The 15,173-nt window shown below is 37.9% G+C and overlaps 1 protein-coding gene across 1 annotated transcript in view; it reads left to right on the top strand.

The window, feature by feature from the left end:
- The first annotated feature begins 5,025 nt into the window (after nt 1–5,025).
- LOC107286789 (uncharacterized protein C16orf45 homolog) overlaps nt 5,026–15,173 on the top strand; it is a 14,071-nt gene continuing 3,923 nt past the window's right edge. The window contains exons 1-4 of the mRNA XM_015815214.1: nt 5,026–5,104; nt 10,146–10,266; nt 13,592–13,665; nt 14,811–14,925. Of these exons, the coding sequence (XP_015670700.1) occupies nt 5,026–5,104; nt 10,146–10,266; nt 13,592–13,665; nt 14,811–14,925 (389 nt within the window). The remainder of the gene's footprint in view (nt 5,105–10,145; nt 10,267–13,591; nt 13,666–14,810; nt 14,926–15,173) is intronic.

The raw sequence follows: 15,173 nt of genomic DNA, 5'->3' as shown, positions 1-15,173 counted from the left end.
CCAGCCTGCGGGGCAGTTGCATCATACGGAGGTCACGCCCACCCCAGCTCCAGCAATGCAAAAAAAATGCACTTTTCATTGCTGGGATTGTCTCTTTCTTGGAATTCTTTTTGATCCAATCCCTGAGCAATTTCTTATTGATTTCTTAGAAGGTATATGATATTATGTTATTAAGGCTGGAATACAAAGCAGATTCATTCCTAGTTGTAAAGGCAAACAAGCTCATAAATTAAGCTTATATCCCGGATATATCCATCCAATCTCAACTTTATGGACCTCTCTTTGCAAATTTCTATTGCCTCCTGGAATATTTGTGGACTTTCCAGCAATGTCCAGGAAATCACAAGTAGCTGTTCAACCAAATACTAACCAGGTTGGATCTTGCTTAATTTAAATCCAGACAAAGATGGGCCAGGTACTGCCATCTAGTGAGACTATTTCAAATGCTTGCACTGGGCCTTTATCCTGAGTAAATGTTCTTAAAACATAAATAGAATGATCCATCATCATGTTGAGAATAGGCGTTCAGGTAAACAACGCCCTTTTACTTTGCTGCATGGATGCCCATCTTTCTTTCTTTCTTTCTTTCTTTCTTTCTTTCTTTCTTTCTTTCTTTCTTTCTTTCTTTCTTTCTTTCTTTCTTTCTTTCTTTCTTTCTTTCTTTCTTTCTTTCTTTCTTTCTTTTTTCCAGGAAAGCAATATTATTGAAAATGAAAAAAAAAAATTAGGACGCAATGAGAACAAAAAATTAAAGGTGGGAGATAAGAGAGGGGGGGAATAATTCTTATTTAGAGCACCACCATTCACTGTACCTTCCCATGGTTTTCTTTTCTTGCTAACCATCCTTCCACTCTGTTAATGTACTGATTCATAAACATAAACATCCATGGTAGATCAGATCGTACCATCATCTATTCCATCATTCAACCCCAATGCTGTCTGGTGGAATTCCCTACCGGAAAACCCATGAGGAGAACATGAGCTCAGTCACTTTCTTCCGCTTCCTTTTCAATCAGGTATCTTAGCAACTGGTGTTTGGAGGCATGTTCCCTTGGATACCAAGATAATAAATAAGACTAATCTTAATATTTATTCATATCTCTTTTTAAAGTCTTCTAATCTGATGGCCACTGCTAGAGAATTGGGTAATTAATTCCTCAGTTTAATCATGCTCATTAAAGCTACCTTGATACTTAGGCTGAGTGTTTCTGGAACTGACTAAATGCTCTCTAGTTCACACTAGCATTGGCCAAAAGGCTCATACTTAATCATTTTTGATGTGAATTCAACATATAGAATGATAACGCAAAGTGAATGGGGACATCATTTCTAGGATGTTCGTGGATTTTTATTTATTTATTTATTTTAGTGGGTGCTGTCTGGATTTTTTTTTATTGTTTTGGAAATTATGTTAATTGTATCCAGGGACTTACACTCACATTTTGGGGGTTTCAAATGGCACAAAGTCATGCTACCAGTTTTTAACCACTAAGGTAAGAAGAGACAGACAGACATGGGAGGGGGGGGGCTTGTGAGAGAAAGAAAGCCCTTTAGAGAAGCAGAGGATTCTGGAATATCCATTCTTATCCTAGAGAAAGCCCACAAGCATGAATCTTTCCTAATTATACTACTTTACAATAGATTTTAAGCAATATTTTATAATTATCATAGTTATTATAAGAAGTGCCTTTAGTCATCATAACTTCTGATAATTGATTCCATGGTTTAACTGTATGTTATGTGAAGAAAAATACTTTTGACTGCTATGAATCTTCCACCATTTATTGGTTGACATTTTAACATTCTTTGTCTGCCTGAAGAAACAGTAGGAGTTAGTTCTGAACAAATAAGAAAGAAAGGCGAAGGATGTGTGTTGCTTGCGGAGGCAATTCAGCTTCAAATGCTCCTATTAAGAAAGTAACATATATAGAAACACTCTTAAATGTCCCAAGCTGAATTTAAGACATGCTTGAATTGGTTGGACAATTGGTTGTCAGAAATCCAGGTATGTCAAGTGTTTCTGTGCTACAGTGCATCTTTTCATTCAATTTGCTGCAAGGCCTCAGCTGGTGCTCAAACTCCTCTGGATTAATGGCACATTTGGAATTTGGAACTTTTCACAAAAGTATTATTGTCTGCTTCTTCATAAACACAAAAGGGTGGATGAGCCATTTAGACAACTTGTTCTACTAAATAAAGACGTTCAAGACAACAGAAATTCATTTCATTCTGCAAAATAGCTTTAGAAATTCAAAAGTGACGTCTGAGAAATCTAAACCATGTGCTTAATGGTTTTATATAACACAAACCAGGAGTTAGCTCAACAAGTTTGGGGAACAGCAGCCAAAGGATTGGGGAGGGGGACTGTTGAGGCCCATTATTCAGTCAAAAACATGTTTTTCACTCAACACTGTAAATTTTAATTAAACCTATGTTTTTGCAGCTGAGCTGCAATTTATATTTATTGATAATCATATTTCAAGCACCAGGGAAATCAGGAGATTCAGGCAGTTCAAATGACTGTAAAAATTTGTTGCAAGTTTAAGCTGTCTACAAGAATCTGACCAACTAGCGGTCAAGGGAAATGAGTGGGAGATAAGAAAGGCATTCAAGGTGGGCTGGACTTAGCTCTTTTGAGGGCTTGCAGGGACTCGTGTCTAATGATCTGTTTGACCCTTCCCTCAGGCTCAGCCGTGTCTTCTCCTACATAATAGTTATATTTAATTATTTTATGCCAATTAACAGAAAAGATAAAACATATCCTCAAAACAAGATCAATGTACAGTTCTGTTAACTAGTATGTATCATGGTAGGATTGTTCCCTAATTAACTTAAATAATTTCCTTGGAAAAACTAATAAACCATATTGTAATCCTAAAATTATCATTTTTCCCAAGGAAATAACTACATATTAGAAATAAAGTTTTTAAAGGTTTACTCATAAGTCAATTAAGACTTGCTATGTATTGAAATATGATTTTAGGGAAGCAGTGGGGCAAGTCACAATATGTGGCTTTCTGGTTAAATTTGGCAGCTTGAATAACTGAGCTGTTATACACTATTGCGTGGTGACAACCAAATGTCCTCTGGACTCCAGTGCTGCAAAATTCTGAATATGTTCAGAGTTTGGTGTTCAATTGTTGCAACATTACTAGGAATTGTTAATGCTGTTTTATCTAGAAGACTAATGAGGAAATGCAGATCCAAACTTTATGACAGTTTGCACTACCAATGGTCCGTCTTAAATAAGGAAGTGACCCAACTGAAATGTGCTTAAATTTTCTCATTTTTTTATATTGCTCAGGAGCATGTATGAAAATTTTAGAATAGACTCAGTGACTCATATAGCAAACAAACAGTAACAGAGAGATACACTTCCATACAACATTGGAAGTGTATTCCTCTCGCTGCCTCTTTCCTTTTTCTTGTCCCAAAAAGCCTAAACCAAAATTAAATTAAAATTCCATCTATCTCCTTGTTTCCCAAACATACAATTAGTGTATTTAAATTAAAATACGTCTAGTACCTTCACTAGTTCTTCCACCCTCCTACTTCCCTGCCCAATAGAATCAACAATTCAAGGCTGTAACCATTTCAGGTCTCTACTCCAGGAACTAAACTCCCAGTCATGGTAAAACGAATCACCGCAAAATAAAGAATGTTCTATTCCTGGTGTGTGCTTAGCCACCATCAAGATGACTAATATGCACATTTTGCAAACAAGAGGAAAGTGGATTTGGAGTTTACCTAGCAGCTGCCAAAAAAAATGTTTTTATTTGAGGCAGTTTCAGCTATTCCATTTAGCCAGAAAAACTTGATTGCGCAGAAGAAATGTGAAGGAGTTCCCCTCCCAGCCATGGGCCTATTGTGACAAGAGACTATTGGTCTGTCTCTTCTTGGTCCAGGGCTGTCTTACGCTGCTTTAAGTAAACACATTCCAGATATTTTATTTTTATTTATTTTTATATGACCCAACTACCAGGGACTTTGGGGGAGTTCACAGATACATTAGATGATGATGATGATGATGATGATGATGATGATGATGATGATGATGATGATTCACAGATAAATATTAAATGATAGAACTTTGCTGAAAAACAGAAATCCTTACCAGCTTTCAATCAATCTGATTTTATTTTATTGCACTGGCTCATTGCAAGTCCCAGAAAATTTAAATTTAAAATTTTCTACTCACCAGAAAGTAAAGATAGTGGACATCTGGGAAAATTTTGTTCATTTTTCACTAAGATTGTATTAAGAATAGAGAGGGGGGGGGAATCCTCTGCTCTTGTTGGACTTTAAATTCATATCCTTTGTAGTTAATGGGATTAGTGTGGAATGTCAACAATATATGGAGGGGTCCACCAGAAGCTGAATGCAATGAAACATATTGAAAATTGATGTTGAGAAAATGCCATAAAGCTCAAGATTTAGTAGAGGTAAAGGGAAGAAGAAAAAAGCTTCTGTCTTCCAAACTGCAAATAAATTTACATTTTGTGTTGGACAAACTGATTCTTGTTCTTTGCTCTCTCTAAAAAGGTTGAGGAAGGAATGGACTTATGTCATAATACTGGGGAAACCCTCTTGCAGTCGATCTGCAACTTTGGGTGGGCTTAGCTTGCTATAGGGGACAAAGTCAGTGGAATAAATAGGGCTGTTTTGATTTTTCGGAGTCTTTCAAATGATAAAAAAAATAAAACTTTTTAACCACCAGAGGGCACCTCTCAGCGTCATAACAGACCTTCATCTAGTCTCCTGCAGCCTCAGATTCTGCTTTATCCCTCCACAGATGTACAAGAGCATCGCGGTATGAACTGATGGTGGGTGGTAGCTGTCAAGCCGGGACCTGGCTTGGCTGAGATCCATGCTCTTTTGATTCCTTACTAAATGATTGCTTGATCAAAAGCTGAGCTTAGCTCCCTGGCAACCTCTGCTCCTTAGAAGTCCTCCTCCTTAGGGAATGCTGACCATTTAAAAAAAGGGGGAAGAGGGACATTTTTAAAACCACAGCAAGGAGTGAAGATGGAAAAGGAGAGCAAGGCATCCACCCAGTATGGATCCCTGGAATCAACCAAGTGGGCTGCAGCAGATTCAGGCAAAGGTAAGTTTACTTTGCACAGCTGGGGCACTGCTGTAATACCAACTCAGTTCTATGACCTTTACCTCTAGCAACAGGGCTCAAATCCCTGCACCTCTGCAGAAGAAATATATGTTTGTATGATATTGTGTGTGTGTATATATATATATATGTTTGTATGCATGGATATTAACACACGGGTATTCGTGTATTAACTATTCCTTGAAAGTTTTATAGTAGTCAAGAGAAGATTGATGGCTCATTCCTCTTTCTACTTCTTACACCCTACCCCCCCACAACTCCTGGTGATGTTGTGGATTACAGGAGGGGCTTCTTGGTCACTTGCCTATTTCCCTGGGCAATCAAGACAGAGTAACTTTGCATTCAGTAGTGATAGGCAGAAAGGAAGACAAGTATGAGCAAGAACATCTGACTGAGAATCAAAAGATTTGGTTCCTCTTCACCCCCCTCCCAAGGGCATCTGACACAGATCATTGCAGCATGGAGTTTGTTTACTAAACACTCAAAGGAACAACCTCTTGGAATAATTAAAAGGGCATAGATTGTCTCTGGAAGTTAAAAACACATGATTCACAGATTACCAGAAAAGTAGCATCCTTATCCTCAGCTAAGATGCCTGAGGATAGTCTTTATTTTTCTAACAGAATTCATTTATTGCTTCCAAATGTGACTTTGAGCTCCAAGTAAGGATTTATTATTTATTTGTTCAGGGAAAGTTCCTATTTTTTTGTGAATGGGAAAGCAATAAGCTAGGTCTGACAAACTTCCCATTTCTTAATGACAGAACAGATCCATTGCTTGTCCCTCTGCATCTGTTCATCTCCTTTTCTCTTATAAGGAATTACGGATTTAAATTATATAGCAAATGCTATTAAACCAAGTGAGAAGCATCCATCCATCCATCCTCCACTTTATTAAATTTATGCAATAAAAGACAAAAATAGTTTGAAGATAGGAAAATGACATTTGGATACGCATTTCAGAAATCTGCTAGTTTCACCTAGCCACATATCAAAGAAGACCCTGCCATTTTAAAAGGTGGCTCTGATCACTTGCTGTAGATAGGGCACTGAGTTTCAGTCAACCAAACTCATCCTAACAGTGAGGACAATTAACCAGTGGAACAGCTTTAGCCTTCAGAAGTTGTGGGTGATTCATCACTGGAGGCTTTTAAGAAGAGACTGGACAGCCATTTGTCTGAAATGGTATGCAGGAGTAGGCAACCTTGGCTCTTTTATGACTCGTGGATTTCAACTCCCAGAATTCCTGAGCCAGCATGGCTGGCTCAGGAATTCTGGGAGTTGAAGTCCACGAGTCATAAAAGAGCCAAGGTTGCCTACCCCTGCTATAGGGTCTCTTGCTTGAGCAGGGGGCTGGATTAGAAGACCTTAGAAGCTCTATTCTGTTCTAAAATAGGGCACTAAGTTTGAGTCATCCCATAGTAAACCAGCTCCATGTTAATTCCTCACTCTGAAAGCAGCATACCAATTAAGGAAATATTTCCTGTACTTTCATGCAAATTGAGAGTGCACTTAAGTATCTCCTGCAATGACTGAGGGAATTTTGGAACATTACAACAACTTGTCATCTCTCCATCTTCATGCTGCTTCACTTAAGACAACAAAAAGTCTTGAGTCGCTCCAGATTAAGTGTTAGTATGCTTGGACGTGTCTTGATTTATGTAGAAGTTTGAGTATCTCCTAGGCCAGGGGTCTCCAAACGTGGCAACTTGAAGACTTGTGGACTTGAATTCCCAGAATTCCCCAGCCAGCATAGTAGAAATTTGTGCAGAAATGTGGGTGCCTCTGTCAAATATTTGACAGGGGCACCCAAATCAAAGCATTCCCCTGTTAATTATAATGCTAGGCACTTAGAAGCAGTTGCTCTTCCACAAGGTCACATAAGACAGATATTTGTAATTTTTGCTCTCTTTTTGCCAAGAGGAACTCTTCTCAAACAGAATGAAATTGAGCTCAAACCCTGCCCTTTTTGCTGGGTTGGTTCCAATAATGAAATGCCGATCTTATTACTGATCTCTGCTAGTACTGTACATGTCAAACAATCTTTAGTGTAGTAGAGAAAGATGGCATTACTGGCCTTAAAGATAATGCAGTTGCAAATTTGCTTTTCTCTCCACACAAGCCGTATTTGACAAATCGGATCCAATGTTTGCAGAACTCAAATCAAGGCAAGCTGATTTGGGGGTGGGGGTGGGTCACTTGTAACTCATGCTCACTGTTTCAGTTTGCCACAAGAGCCTGCTGGATAATTTTTTTATTAAATGCATATGCCACCAACTTTCATCAGAATCATTTCCAGAAGGAGAAATTAACAACAATAAATAGCAATTCTGGCAAGGAGGGTGGGGTGGGGTGGGGAGAACACAGAAACATAAGAAGCTTATGATTCAGACCATTGGTCCATCTTGCACAGTATTGCTGGCAGTGATTGACAGACAGGAGTGCTTCTTTGTCCTTTCTGGAGATGCCAAGAATTGAATCTGAGTTCTTGGGTATGCCAAGCATATACTTTCCTGCTGAGCTACAGCCATTCATGAAGAAACACAAAGGGCACCTTAGCATTCAAAAACCATTGATAGAAACTTCAGTGAGAGAACATCCCTATTATCCAGGCATCCTCTTCACTGACAGGTGTGTCATAATTGTTGTTCCCTGTTGGATTTTATTTAAAGAGGGTGGCTTCTTCTTTGTTCCTCTGACCCAGTTAAAATGCCGTTTTCTACTCACTCTTAGGAAAAAGGAAATATTCAGGCATTTCATTTTCCAATAATATATTTCATTTCAGTGATTCTCCAGGGAAATAATGCTAAGAGTGAAGGCAAGCACATACACTGTGCTTGTCAAATTCTTGAAGATGTGTTGAAAGAGGGAAGGAAGGAAGGAAGGAAGGAAGGAAGGAAGGAAGGAAGGAAGGAAGGAAGGAAGGAAGGAAAGAAAGAAAGAAGGAAGAAAAGAAGGAAGGAAGGAATGGAGGAGTCACTCTATGGGTGAAATCAGAGAGAAAATGTCCTGCGGACACAATTTGGACCTTTTCTATAGTTGACATCCCTTCAGGTGCTAGATTGGAGGAGTTGCTAGCAATTCTCCCAGTGTTTCAGTGCTGTTCCATATCTTTAGCCCTTATTTGCCATTTGAGCATTTTGCTTTAGGTCCAATTGAAATCTTTTTAGGAGGTTGAATACTTTCATTCAGAATCCAAGAGCTGAAGTCCAAAACACTGAGGCAGGGAGAGATCAGCATAGACCAGGTATTTCAGCCTAGGAGCTACCATCCTTTTCTCACTAATGATCTTTGCAGAAAAAGCTGCTGGCATAGCAATGATCTCCTGGCTCTCTTCTTTCTCTTTATTCTGCAACTGATGGGTGTTTAGCAATGCAACAAACAGCAGGATAAAACAGGATAAACCAAAGCCTAGAAATGAGACAAGGCCAGTCATGAGGATAAGGAACAAGTGGAATTGCTACACCATTCTAGCATGATGGAAATAACAACAACAACAACAACAACAACAACAACAATAATAATAATAATAATAATAATAATAACAATAATAACAATAATAACAATAATAATAATAAGTTGGAAGGGACCTTGGAGATCTTCTAGTCCAACCCCCTGCTCAGGCGGGAAACCCTATACCATTTCAGACAAATGATTGTCCAATCTCTTCTTAAAAACTTGCAGTGTTGGAACATTTGTAACTTCTGGAGGCAAGTTGTTCCACTGATTAATTGTTCTGTCAGGAAATTTCTCCTTAGTTCTAGGTTGCTTCTCTCTTTGATTAATTTCCATCCGTTGCTTCTTGTCCTGCCTTCAGGTGCTTTGGAGAATAGCTTGACTCCCTCTTATTTGTGGCAATCCCTGAGATATTGGAACACTATTATCATGTCACTCCCTCATCCTTCTCTTCATTAAACTAGACAATTCCAGCAACCGTTCCTTATATGTTTTAGCCTCCAGTCTCCTAATCATCTTTGTTGCTCTTCTTTGTACTCTTTCTAGAGTCTCAACATCTTTTTTACATCATGGTGACCACAGCTGGATGCAGTATTCCAAGTGTGGCCTTACCAAGGCATTATAAAGTGGTATTAACACTTCACGTGATCTTGATTCTATCCCTTTGTTAATGCAGCCTAGCATCGTGTTGACTTTTTTGGCAGCTGCAGCACACTGCTGGCTCATATTTAAATGATTGTCCACTAGGACTCCGAGATCCCTCTCACAGTTACTACTATTGAACAAGGTACCACCTATACTATACCTGTGCATTTGGTTTTTCTTGCCTAAATGTAGAACCTTACTTTTTTCACCATTGAATTTCATTTTATTAGATAGCGCCCAGTGTTCAAGTCTGTCAAGATCCTTCTGTATCTTAAGCCTATCTTCTAGAGTGTTGGCTATTCTTGCAAGCTTGGTGTTGTCTGCAGATTTGATGAGTTCCCCATCTATCCCTCATCCAAATCACTGAGGAAGATGTTGAAGAGCACTGGGCCCAGAACAGAGCAGATAATGAATGTTGTGTTCAGGCTCCAATAGTTCCTATAGGAAACCCTCTCACCATTTTCAAAATAGTAGTAGGAATCCCTGTAGCCTCCTTTCCAGCAGGAATGGGCAATATTTTTTTTAAAGGTCTTTGTAATGGAAAGGACAGGGATAAGCTATGAAACTATGGAGGATAAGGCTATGAAAACCATGGTTTGGAGATGAAAGAAAATCAGTATCATGGGGAAAGGGGTAAAATTAGGATTGACAGTTCTAATGATCTTGAGGATTATTGTGCTAAGGAAGAATTGTTTTTTATTATTATTGTAAATATTCATATGGGTGACTATCTCGTATACCCTGAGTAGCTCACCAAAAAAAGAGAAAAAGACTGATTGGGTTCCATGTGAATATAATTGCTGAAGGTGCTGCCTAACACTAATCTTCAGCCTGTGCACTCAGGTGATTGGCTGATGTTAGATCTTCCTCTCTTCTCCTCCATCCTTCTCACTAACTGCGTTTCTTGTCTGTTATTTCTTCAGGGGAAGAAATAGTTTCTATGGCTGACTCTACATCTACCCTTGATGACATTGAAGGAGAACTTTGCAAAATTGAAAGAATCAGGGAAGTTCTTGTGCGGAGAGAGTCAGAGCTCCGATACATGTGAGTTGGAAATTGGGAAAACTGGGTCTGTGTGTCTGTGTTTGTATGTATGTGATATGTAAGGCTTCAGGTGATTTTCCAAGTTTGTAGGGTAGCAAGAAGCAGGTAATGTTGAATTCTCTTGCCACATTTTCCTCTTTCTCCCCCCTTCCCTTTCACCTTGTCAATTCAACAGCTTTTGTCCCACCATGCAATTTTGAACATGTCTTTACACTCCTCAATCCCCTCATCTGCAACAGATTCCTCAAAATAATTGTAGGCTTCATTGCATGAGAAAAATCTCTCAAAAGAATCAGGTCAGCTTCGCTTCCTCAAAGTCTACATTATTCAGCCTGCCCCAGAAATTTCAGAGGTTTCTGTGATGGCAATCTGATTTGGAAAGAACTCCAGAGAGTAGCAATGTTTGCAAAGGATTTTTACAGTATGTGGGACTGAATATTAGCTCAGACAGCTGACCAAGTTGCATACCTCAGAAAAGCATGGATTAGGTTACTGTTTTTCGATCCCTTAGTCCTCCTGTCTTCCACATATTTGCAACACACACACACACACACACACACANGAAGGGAGGGAGAGAGAGGGAGAGAGAGAGAGAGAGAGAGAGAGAGAGAGAGAGAGAGAGAGAGAGAGAGAGAGATTTCACTAACATGTCATATCTGTGAAAATATCCCTTCTGTCAACTGAACATTTTCCTTTAAACCTGTCACTCTGGATAAATCTAAGAGTTCAAAGCAGACAAGTATTTTGGGATTAACCTTAAGCCTTAAGGTACTGTGAGAAGGACTTCCCATTTGTGTCATGCCACAAACTTTTTCTTTGTTGACTTATCAGTAACAGCTAATTTTCTAAAACTGAGACTAGGAGTGGTTAAGGATAGACATTTCTGTAGCTCTAAATATTTTACTAGAGCATTATTTTCTCCTGGCTTTGACTCACTCCATACTGGAAGCAATTAAGCTGGGAATTCTGAGGACAAAGAAGACTCTATTCCAAGTTCTGGACTTAGCAGGAAAGGTATGTTGCAGACCCCATCAGTTGACGAATCCCAACTGGCAGGGTCTAGAAAGAGACCCTTTCTGCCATTGCCCCTGCCCTATGAAACATCCTTCCCCCAGAGGTTAAATGCCCCCCACTCTCCTGGCCTTTCAGAAAAATGAAGACCTGGCTCTACCAACTCATGTGGGGCTCAAAGAGGGGCATATAAATCTGAAGGTGGTTAGTGACCTGAAGGCTTTCACTGCCTCCTACTGTCTTTTAATTTATTTTTCTATGTTTTTACTTGGCTCCCATTTTACTGACCTTGGTATATACTACATTTTATATGGTTTTTAGTCTTTTATCTGTAAACTGCCCAGAGTTACTCTGAGAGTAAGATGGGTGATATCTAAATTTGATAGACAGGTAGACCAAGAGGCAAGCATTTTAAAAGGTGATTCTAGCCAGTGTACATTTCTCTTTTAAATTATACAGATCAGCTGTGTAAAAATGAATGTACTGTACAATGTCAGACATATCTACTCAGACCTTCATAACCTTAGGTTCATCAGAGTTTATTCCTACATGTAATGCAGTGTTACAAAAATATTTAAAATTTTACAGTGTGGATCTATAGATTTACTTAATGGGATACCAATTCTAAAATTGTGGTCTTTCTCCTTGGTCAGAACCATGGATAGCTCCTTCAGACTGTGGGAAGCCTTTGCTTAGCCTGGCATCTTTACGTGCATCTTTTTCTTTTTTGCTTAACACGTACATTATCCTGTATTTTTTTCTATTAATTTTCATTCATTTTTACTGAATAAATGTTGAACATTATTTCAAAGGAGAGAAAGTTGCAAAGTTTTGATAAGTGGAAGATAGTTTTCCTACACTTACCTAAACAAGTAATTGTGAAGAAGCAAGTGTGAATGGCTTGTACCCCTTTTCCTTTTTCCCCCTGTCCAAATATAGTCATGTCTTAATATGTATTGTTATTTATTTATATGCCTGCCCACTTGCTATACATAACTCAGAGTGATTTAATAATCAAATTAAAAACAGCCAGATACAACAACAGCAGTTAAAAACCAACACATCACAAACTAATTTATTAATATTTATTTAGTTTCAGGCACTGCTGTTTCTTTGAGTGTGATGTCTGGCAAGTATGTATAAATACATACAATATACATGTAATATTTATGCATATTGCAGGGAGTGGGAGGGGCAGGCTTCTTTCAGTTGGAGTTTTCAACTATAGTTGAAGATAGGGGAATGGGGCACAGGACAAGATATCTTTTGTCTGTCAATCAATCAATCTATCTGTCTGTCAATCAATCTATTTATCTTTCTGTCTGTCTGTCAATCAATCTGTCTGTCTGTCAAACAATTTATCTAGCCAGCTAGTTATCATCTCTCAATCATCTCCCATCTACTTTTCTTTTTAGATTGATTCTCTTATATTCAGTGTCATTTTCCTTTGGAAGAAATAAAGCAGTTACTATTGAAAGAGTATGGTAGTACCTATCAGTAGATGTTGCCTTCCATAATCATGTATGGTTTCTGTGTTCACTTTAGCTTGTTAAATATTATTTTCCCTTTCTATATAAACTTTATTAAAATTTTATGCATGAAACACAATACAGAAACATACACAAAAACATAAACACACAGTACAAAACTGAACATCTAACTTAAACCAAAAAAATGGTATCATCCACTTCCGTTCTTCTTTTCTCACTGAGCCAGTAACCATTTCTTATTCTTTTATATGATTGTAGTAACTATTTACGTTTTTCATTATCTCCCCTTAATTAATCTATAAAACTCTTTATCATCCAGCTATTTTTTTCTACAATTGTAACATAATCCATAAGATACTCCAGTTTTTAATAAAAGTATATGTAGTTATCTCTCTCTCTAGAAATGTAAGTTTTGCCATTCTGCCAAATCTATAATTTTAAACATCCACTTCTTTATTTTTCAATTTCTTCACATATAAAAATCTTGCTGTCATGATCATATACAACAACAATAAGACCACTGTGCTCTTTATTCAGTTTTCTTTCATAACTTCTAATAAGTGCTGTTCAGGTTTCATCTGTTTTTTTTCCTTCTACTCAATCACATCCAATTCTTGTTCCTGCAGTTTTCTTGGCAAGGTTTTTCAGAAGTGGTTTGCCATTGCTTCTTTCCTAGGGTTGAGAACATGGCTGGCACAAAGTCATCCAGCTGGCTTTGTACCCAAGGTAGAAATCATGGTCTCCCTAACCTGATGCTTTAACCACTACACCAAAGAAGCTCTGTCTTATGCTTATGGCTATGTTTTTTTTTTCTGTTTGTGCAGGATGGATGATATCCAGCTTTGTAAGGAAATCAGCAGGTTGAAAAAGGAGTTACAGAAGTTGATTACAGTGCCAGGTAAGGCCATTGTTCCAAAGACTGCTTGCGGATTTATAAGACACAGAATTTCTTACAGAATTATGTAGATTCCCAAAACTCAAATTCAGCACCAATTGTTGAAAAGTTCAAGAGGCTGCATGGCAACCTTAATTGAACTGTCTGTGGTTTATGAGCCCATATTGCATACCATTCTGTTGAGAGTCAGGTCCATCAATAGATTCTGCTATACTTGGAAAAGATCACATCTGCCAGCTCTTTCAGTTCTCTGGAATATAAACCATCTGGTCCTGGTGATCTGAATTCATCTCCAGTGAATAAGTGTTTTTTAACCAATTTCTTACCTATTTTAATCTACGTTTCTGTTCTGTTTCCCATATGCTGCTTTTGTTGGGTTGGACTATTTTTTCCTTTTGCATAAAGACAGATGCAAAGAAGGGTTTAACCAGCTCTGCTTTTTCCCTGGTGCCCACTACCTTTTTGCCATCTTCTCCCATTAGTGGACTGATCATTTCCTTGACTTTTTTTTCTTGTTCCTTATATACTAAAATAAACTTATTTTTGTTATTGTTGGCATTTGTTGCAAGTCATAATTCATTCTGAGCCTTAGCCAGCCTGACTCCATCCCTGTAGATTCAGGCTATTTGCTGATATTATGTTTTAGTTAAATATCATGTTTCCATTTTTTTATACTTGTCCCTCTTGAACCTCAGTTTGTCAGAGAACTCTTTGTACAACCATGTTGGTCTCATCCACTTTTTCTTTCTCTTTGTTTTTGTTTGGGCCCTTAGTATTTCATTTTTCAGAGTTTCCCATGCATCCTGAGCTGTTTTTCCTTCTAGGATTTCCAATATAACAAGTACACATTAAATTCAAAGTTAACAGGCAAGAAAATGTCATAAAGAGACAGGAAGATTAATATGGATTTCAAAAACCCAGTAAGCAGATATTCTCCTGTCTCTGAAGGCAAGAACTAAGTAAAACTTTCTTGGGAGAATATTCTACAACTGATGATAATCGATAATCGATAATCTAATCTCATCTAATCTAATCTAAACAATAATCTTTCTGGGAATTCCTCCATTCTGAGAATTATCTTCTTCATTTTACCTGCAAATGTTTTCTATAATAAACATATCTGTACATGTATTTCCCCCATATTGCAGAAAATAAAAAATCAAAAGAAGACAAACAGAAGGAGGACGATTTAGTGCAACAAATTCATAAACTTGTGGAGACTCGGGATTTCCTTGTGGATGATGTAGAATTTGAAAGGCTCAGGTAAGCATGCCAACTTCCTGCAAAGTTCTTGATTACATTATTTATTTTATTTATTTTTATTTATTTATTTTTGGATTTATATCCCGCCCTTCTCCCGTAGGACTCAGGGCGGCTGACAATCTATTTAAAATACATACAAAACAATACAAATTTAAAATTAATTAAAAGGAATATTTAAATATTTGTCGAATTTTAAAATATAATTAGAATTAAAACCCCCCTAAAAATTACCCTAGGCCAGTCCTGCA

This window comes from Protobothrops mucrosquamatus, unplaced genomic scaffold, assembly GCF_001527695.2.
Source record: "Protobothrops mucrosquamatus isolate PMUCROS unplaced genomic scaffold, P.Mucros_1.0 scaffold325, whole genome shotgun sequence".
NCBI classification, from domain to species: Eukaryota; Metazoa; Chordata; class Lepidosauria; order Squamata; family Viperidae; genus Protobothrops; species Protobothrops mucrosquamatus.
Note: the sequence above shows the minus strand (reverse complement) of the source record. Positions and strands in the feature narration are given on the sequence as shown.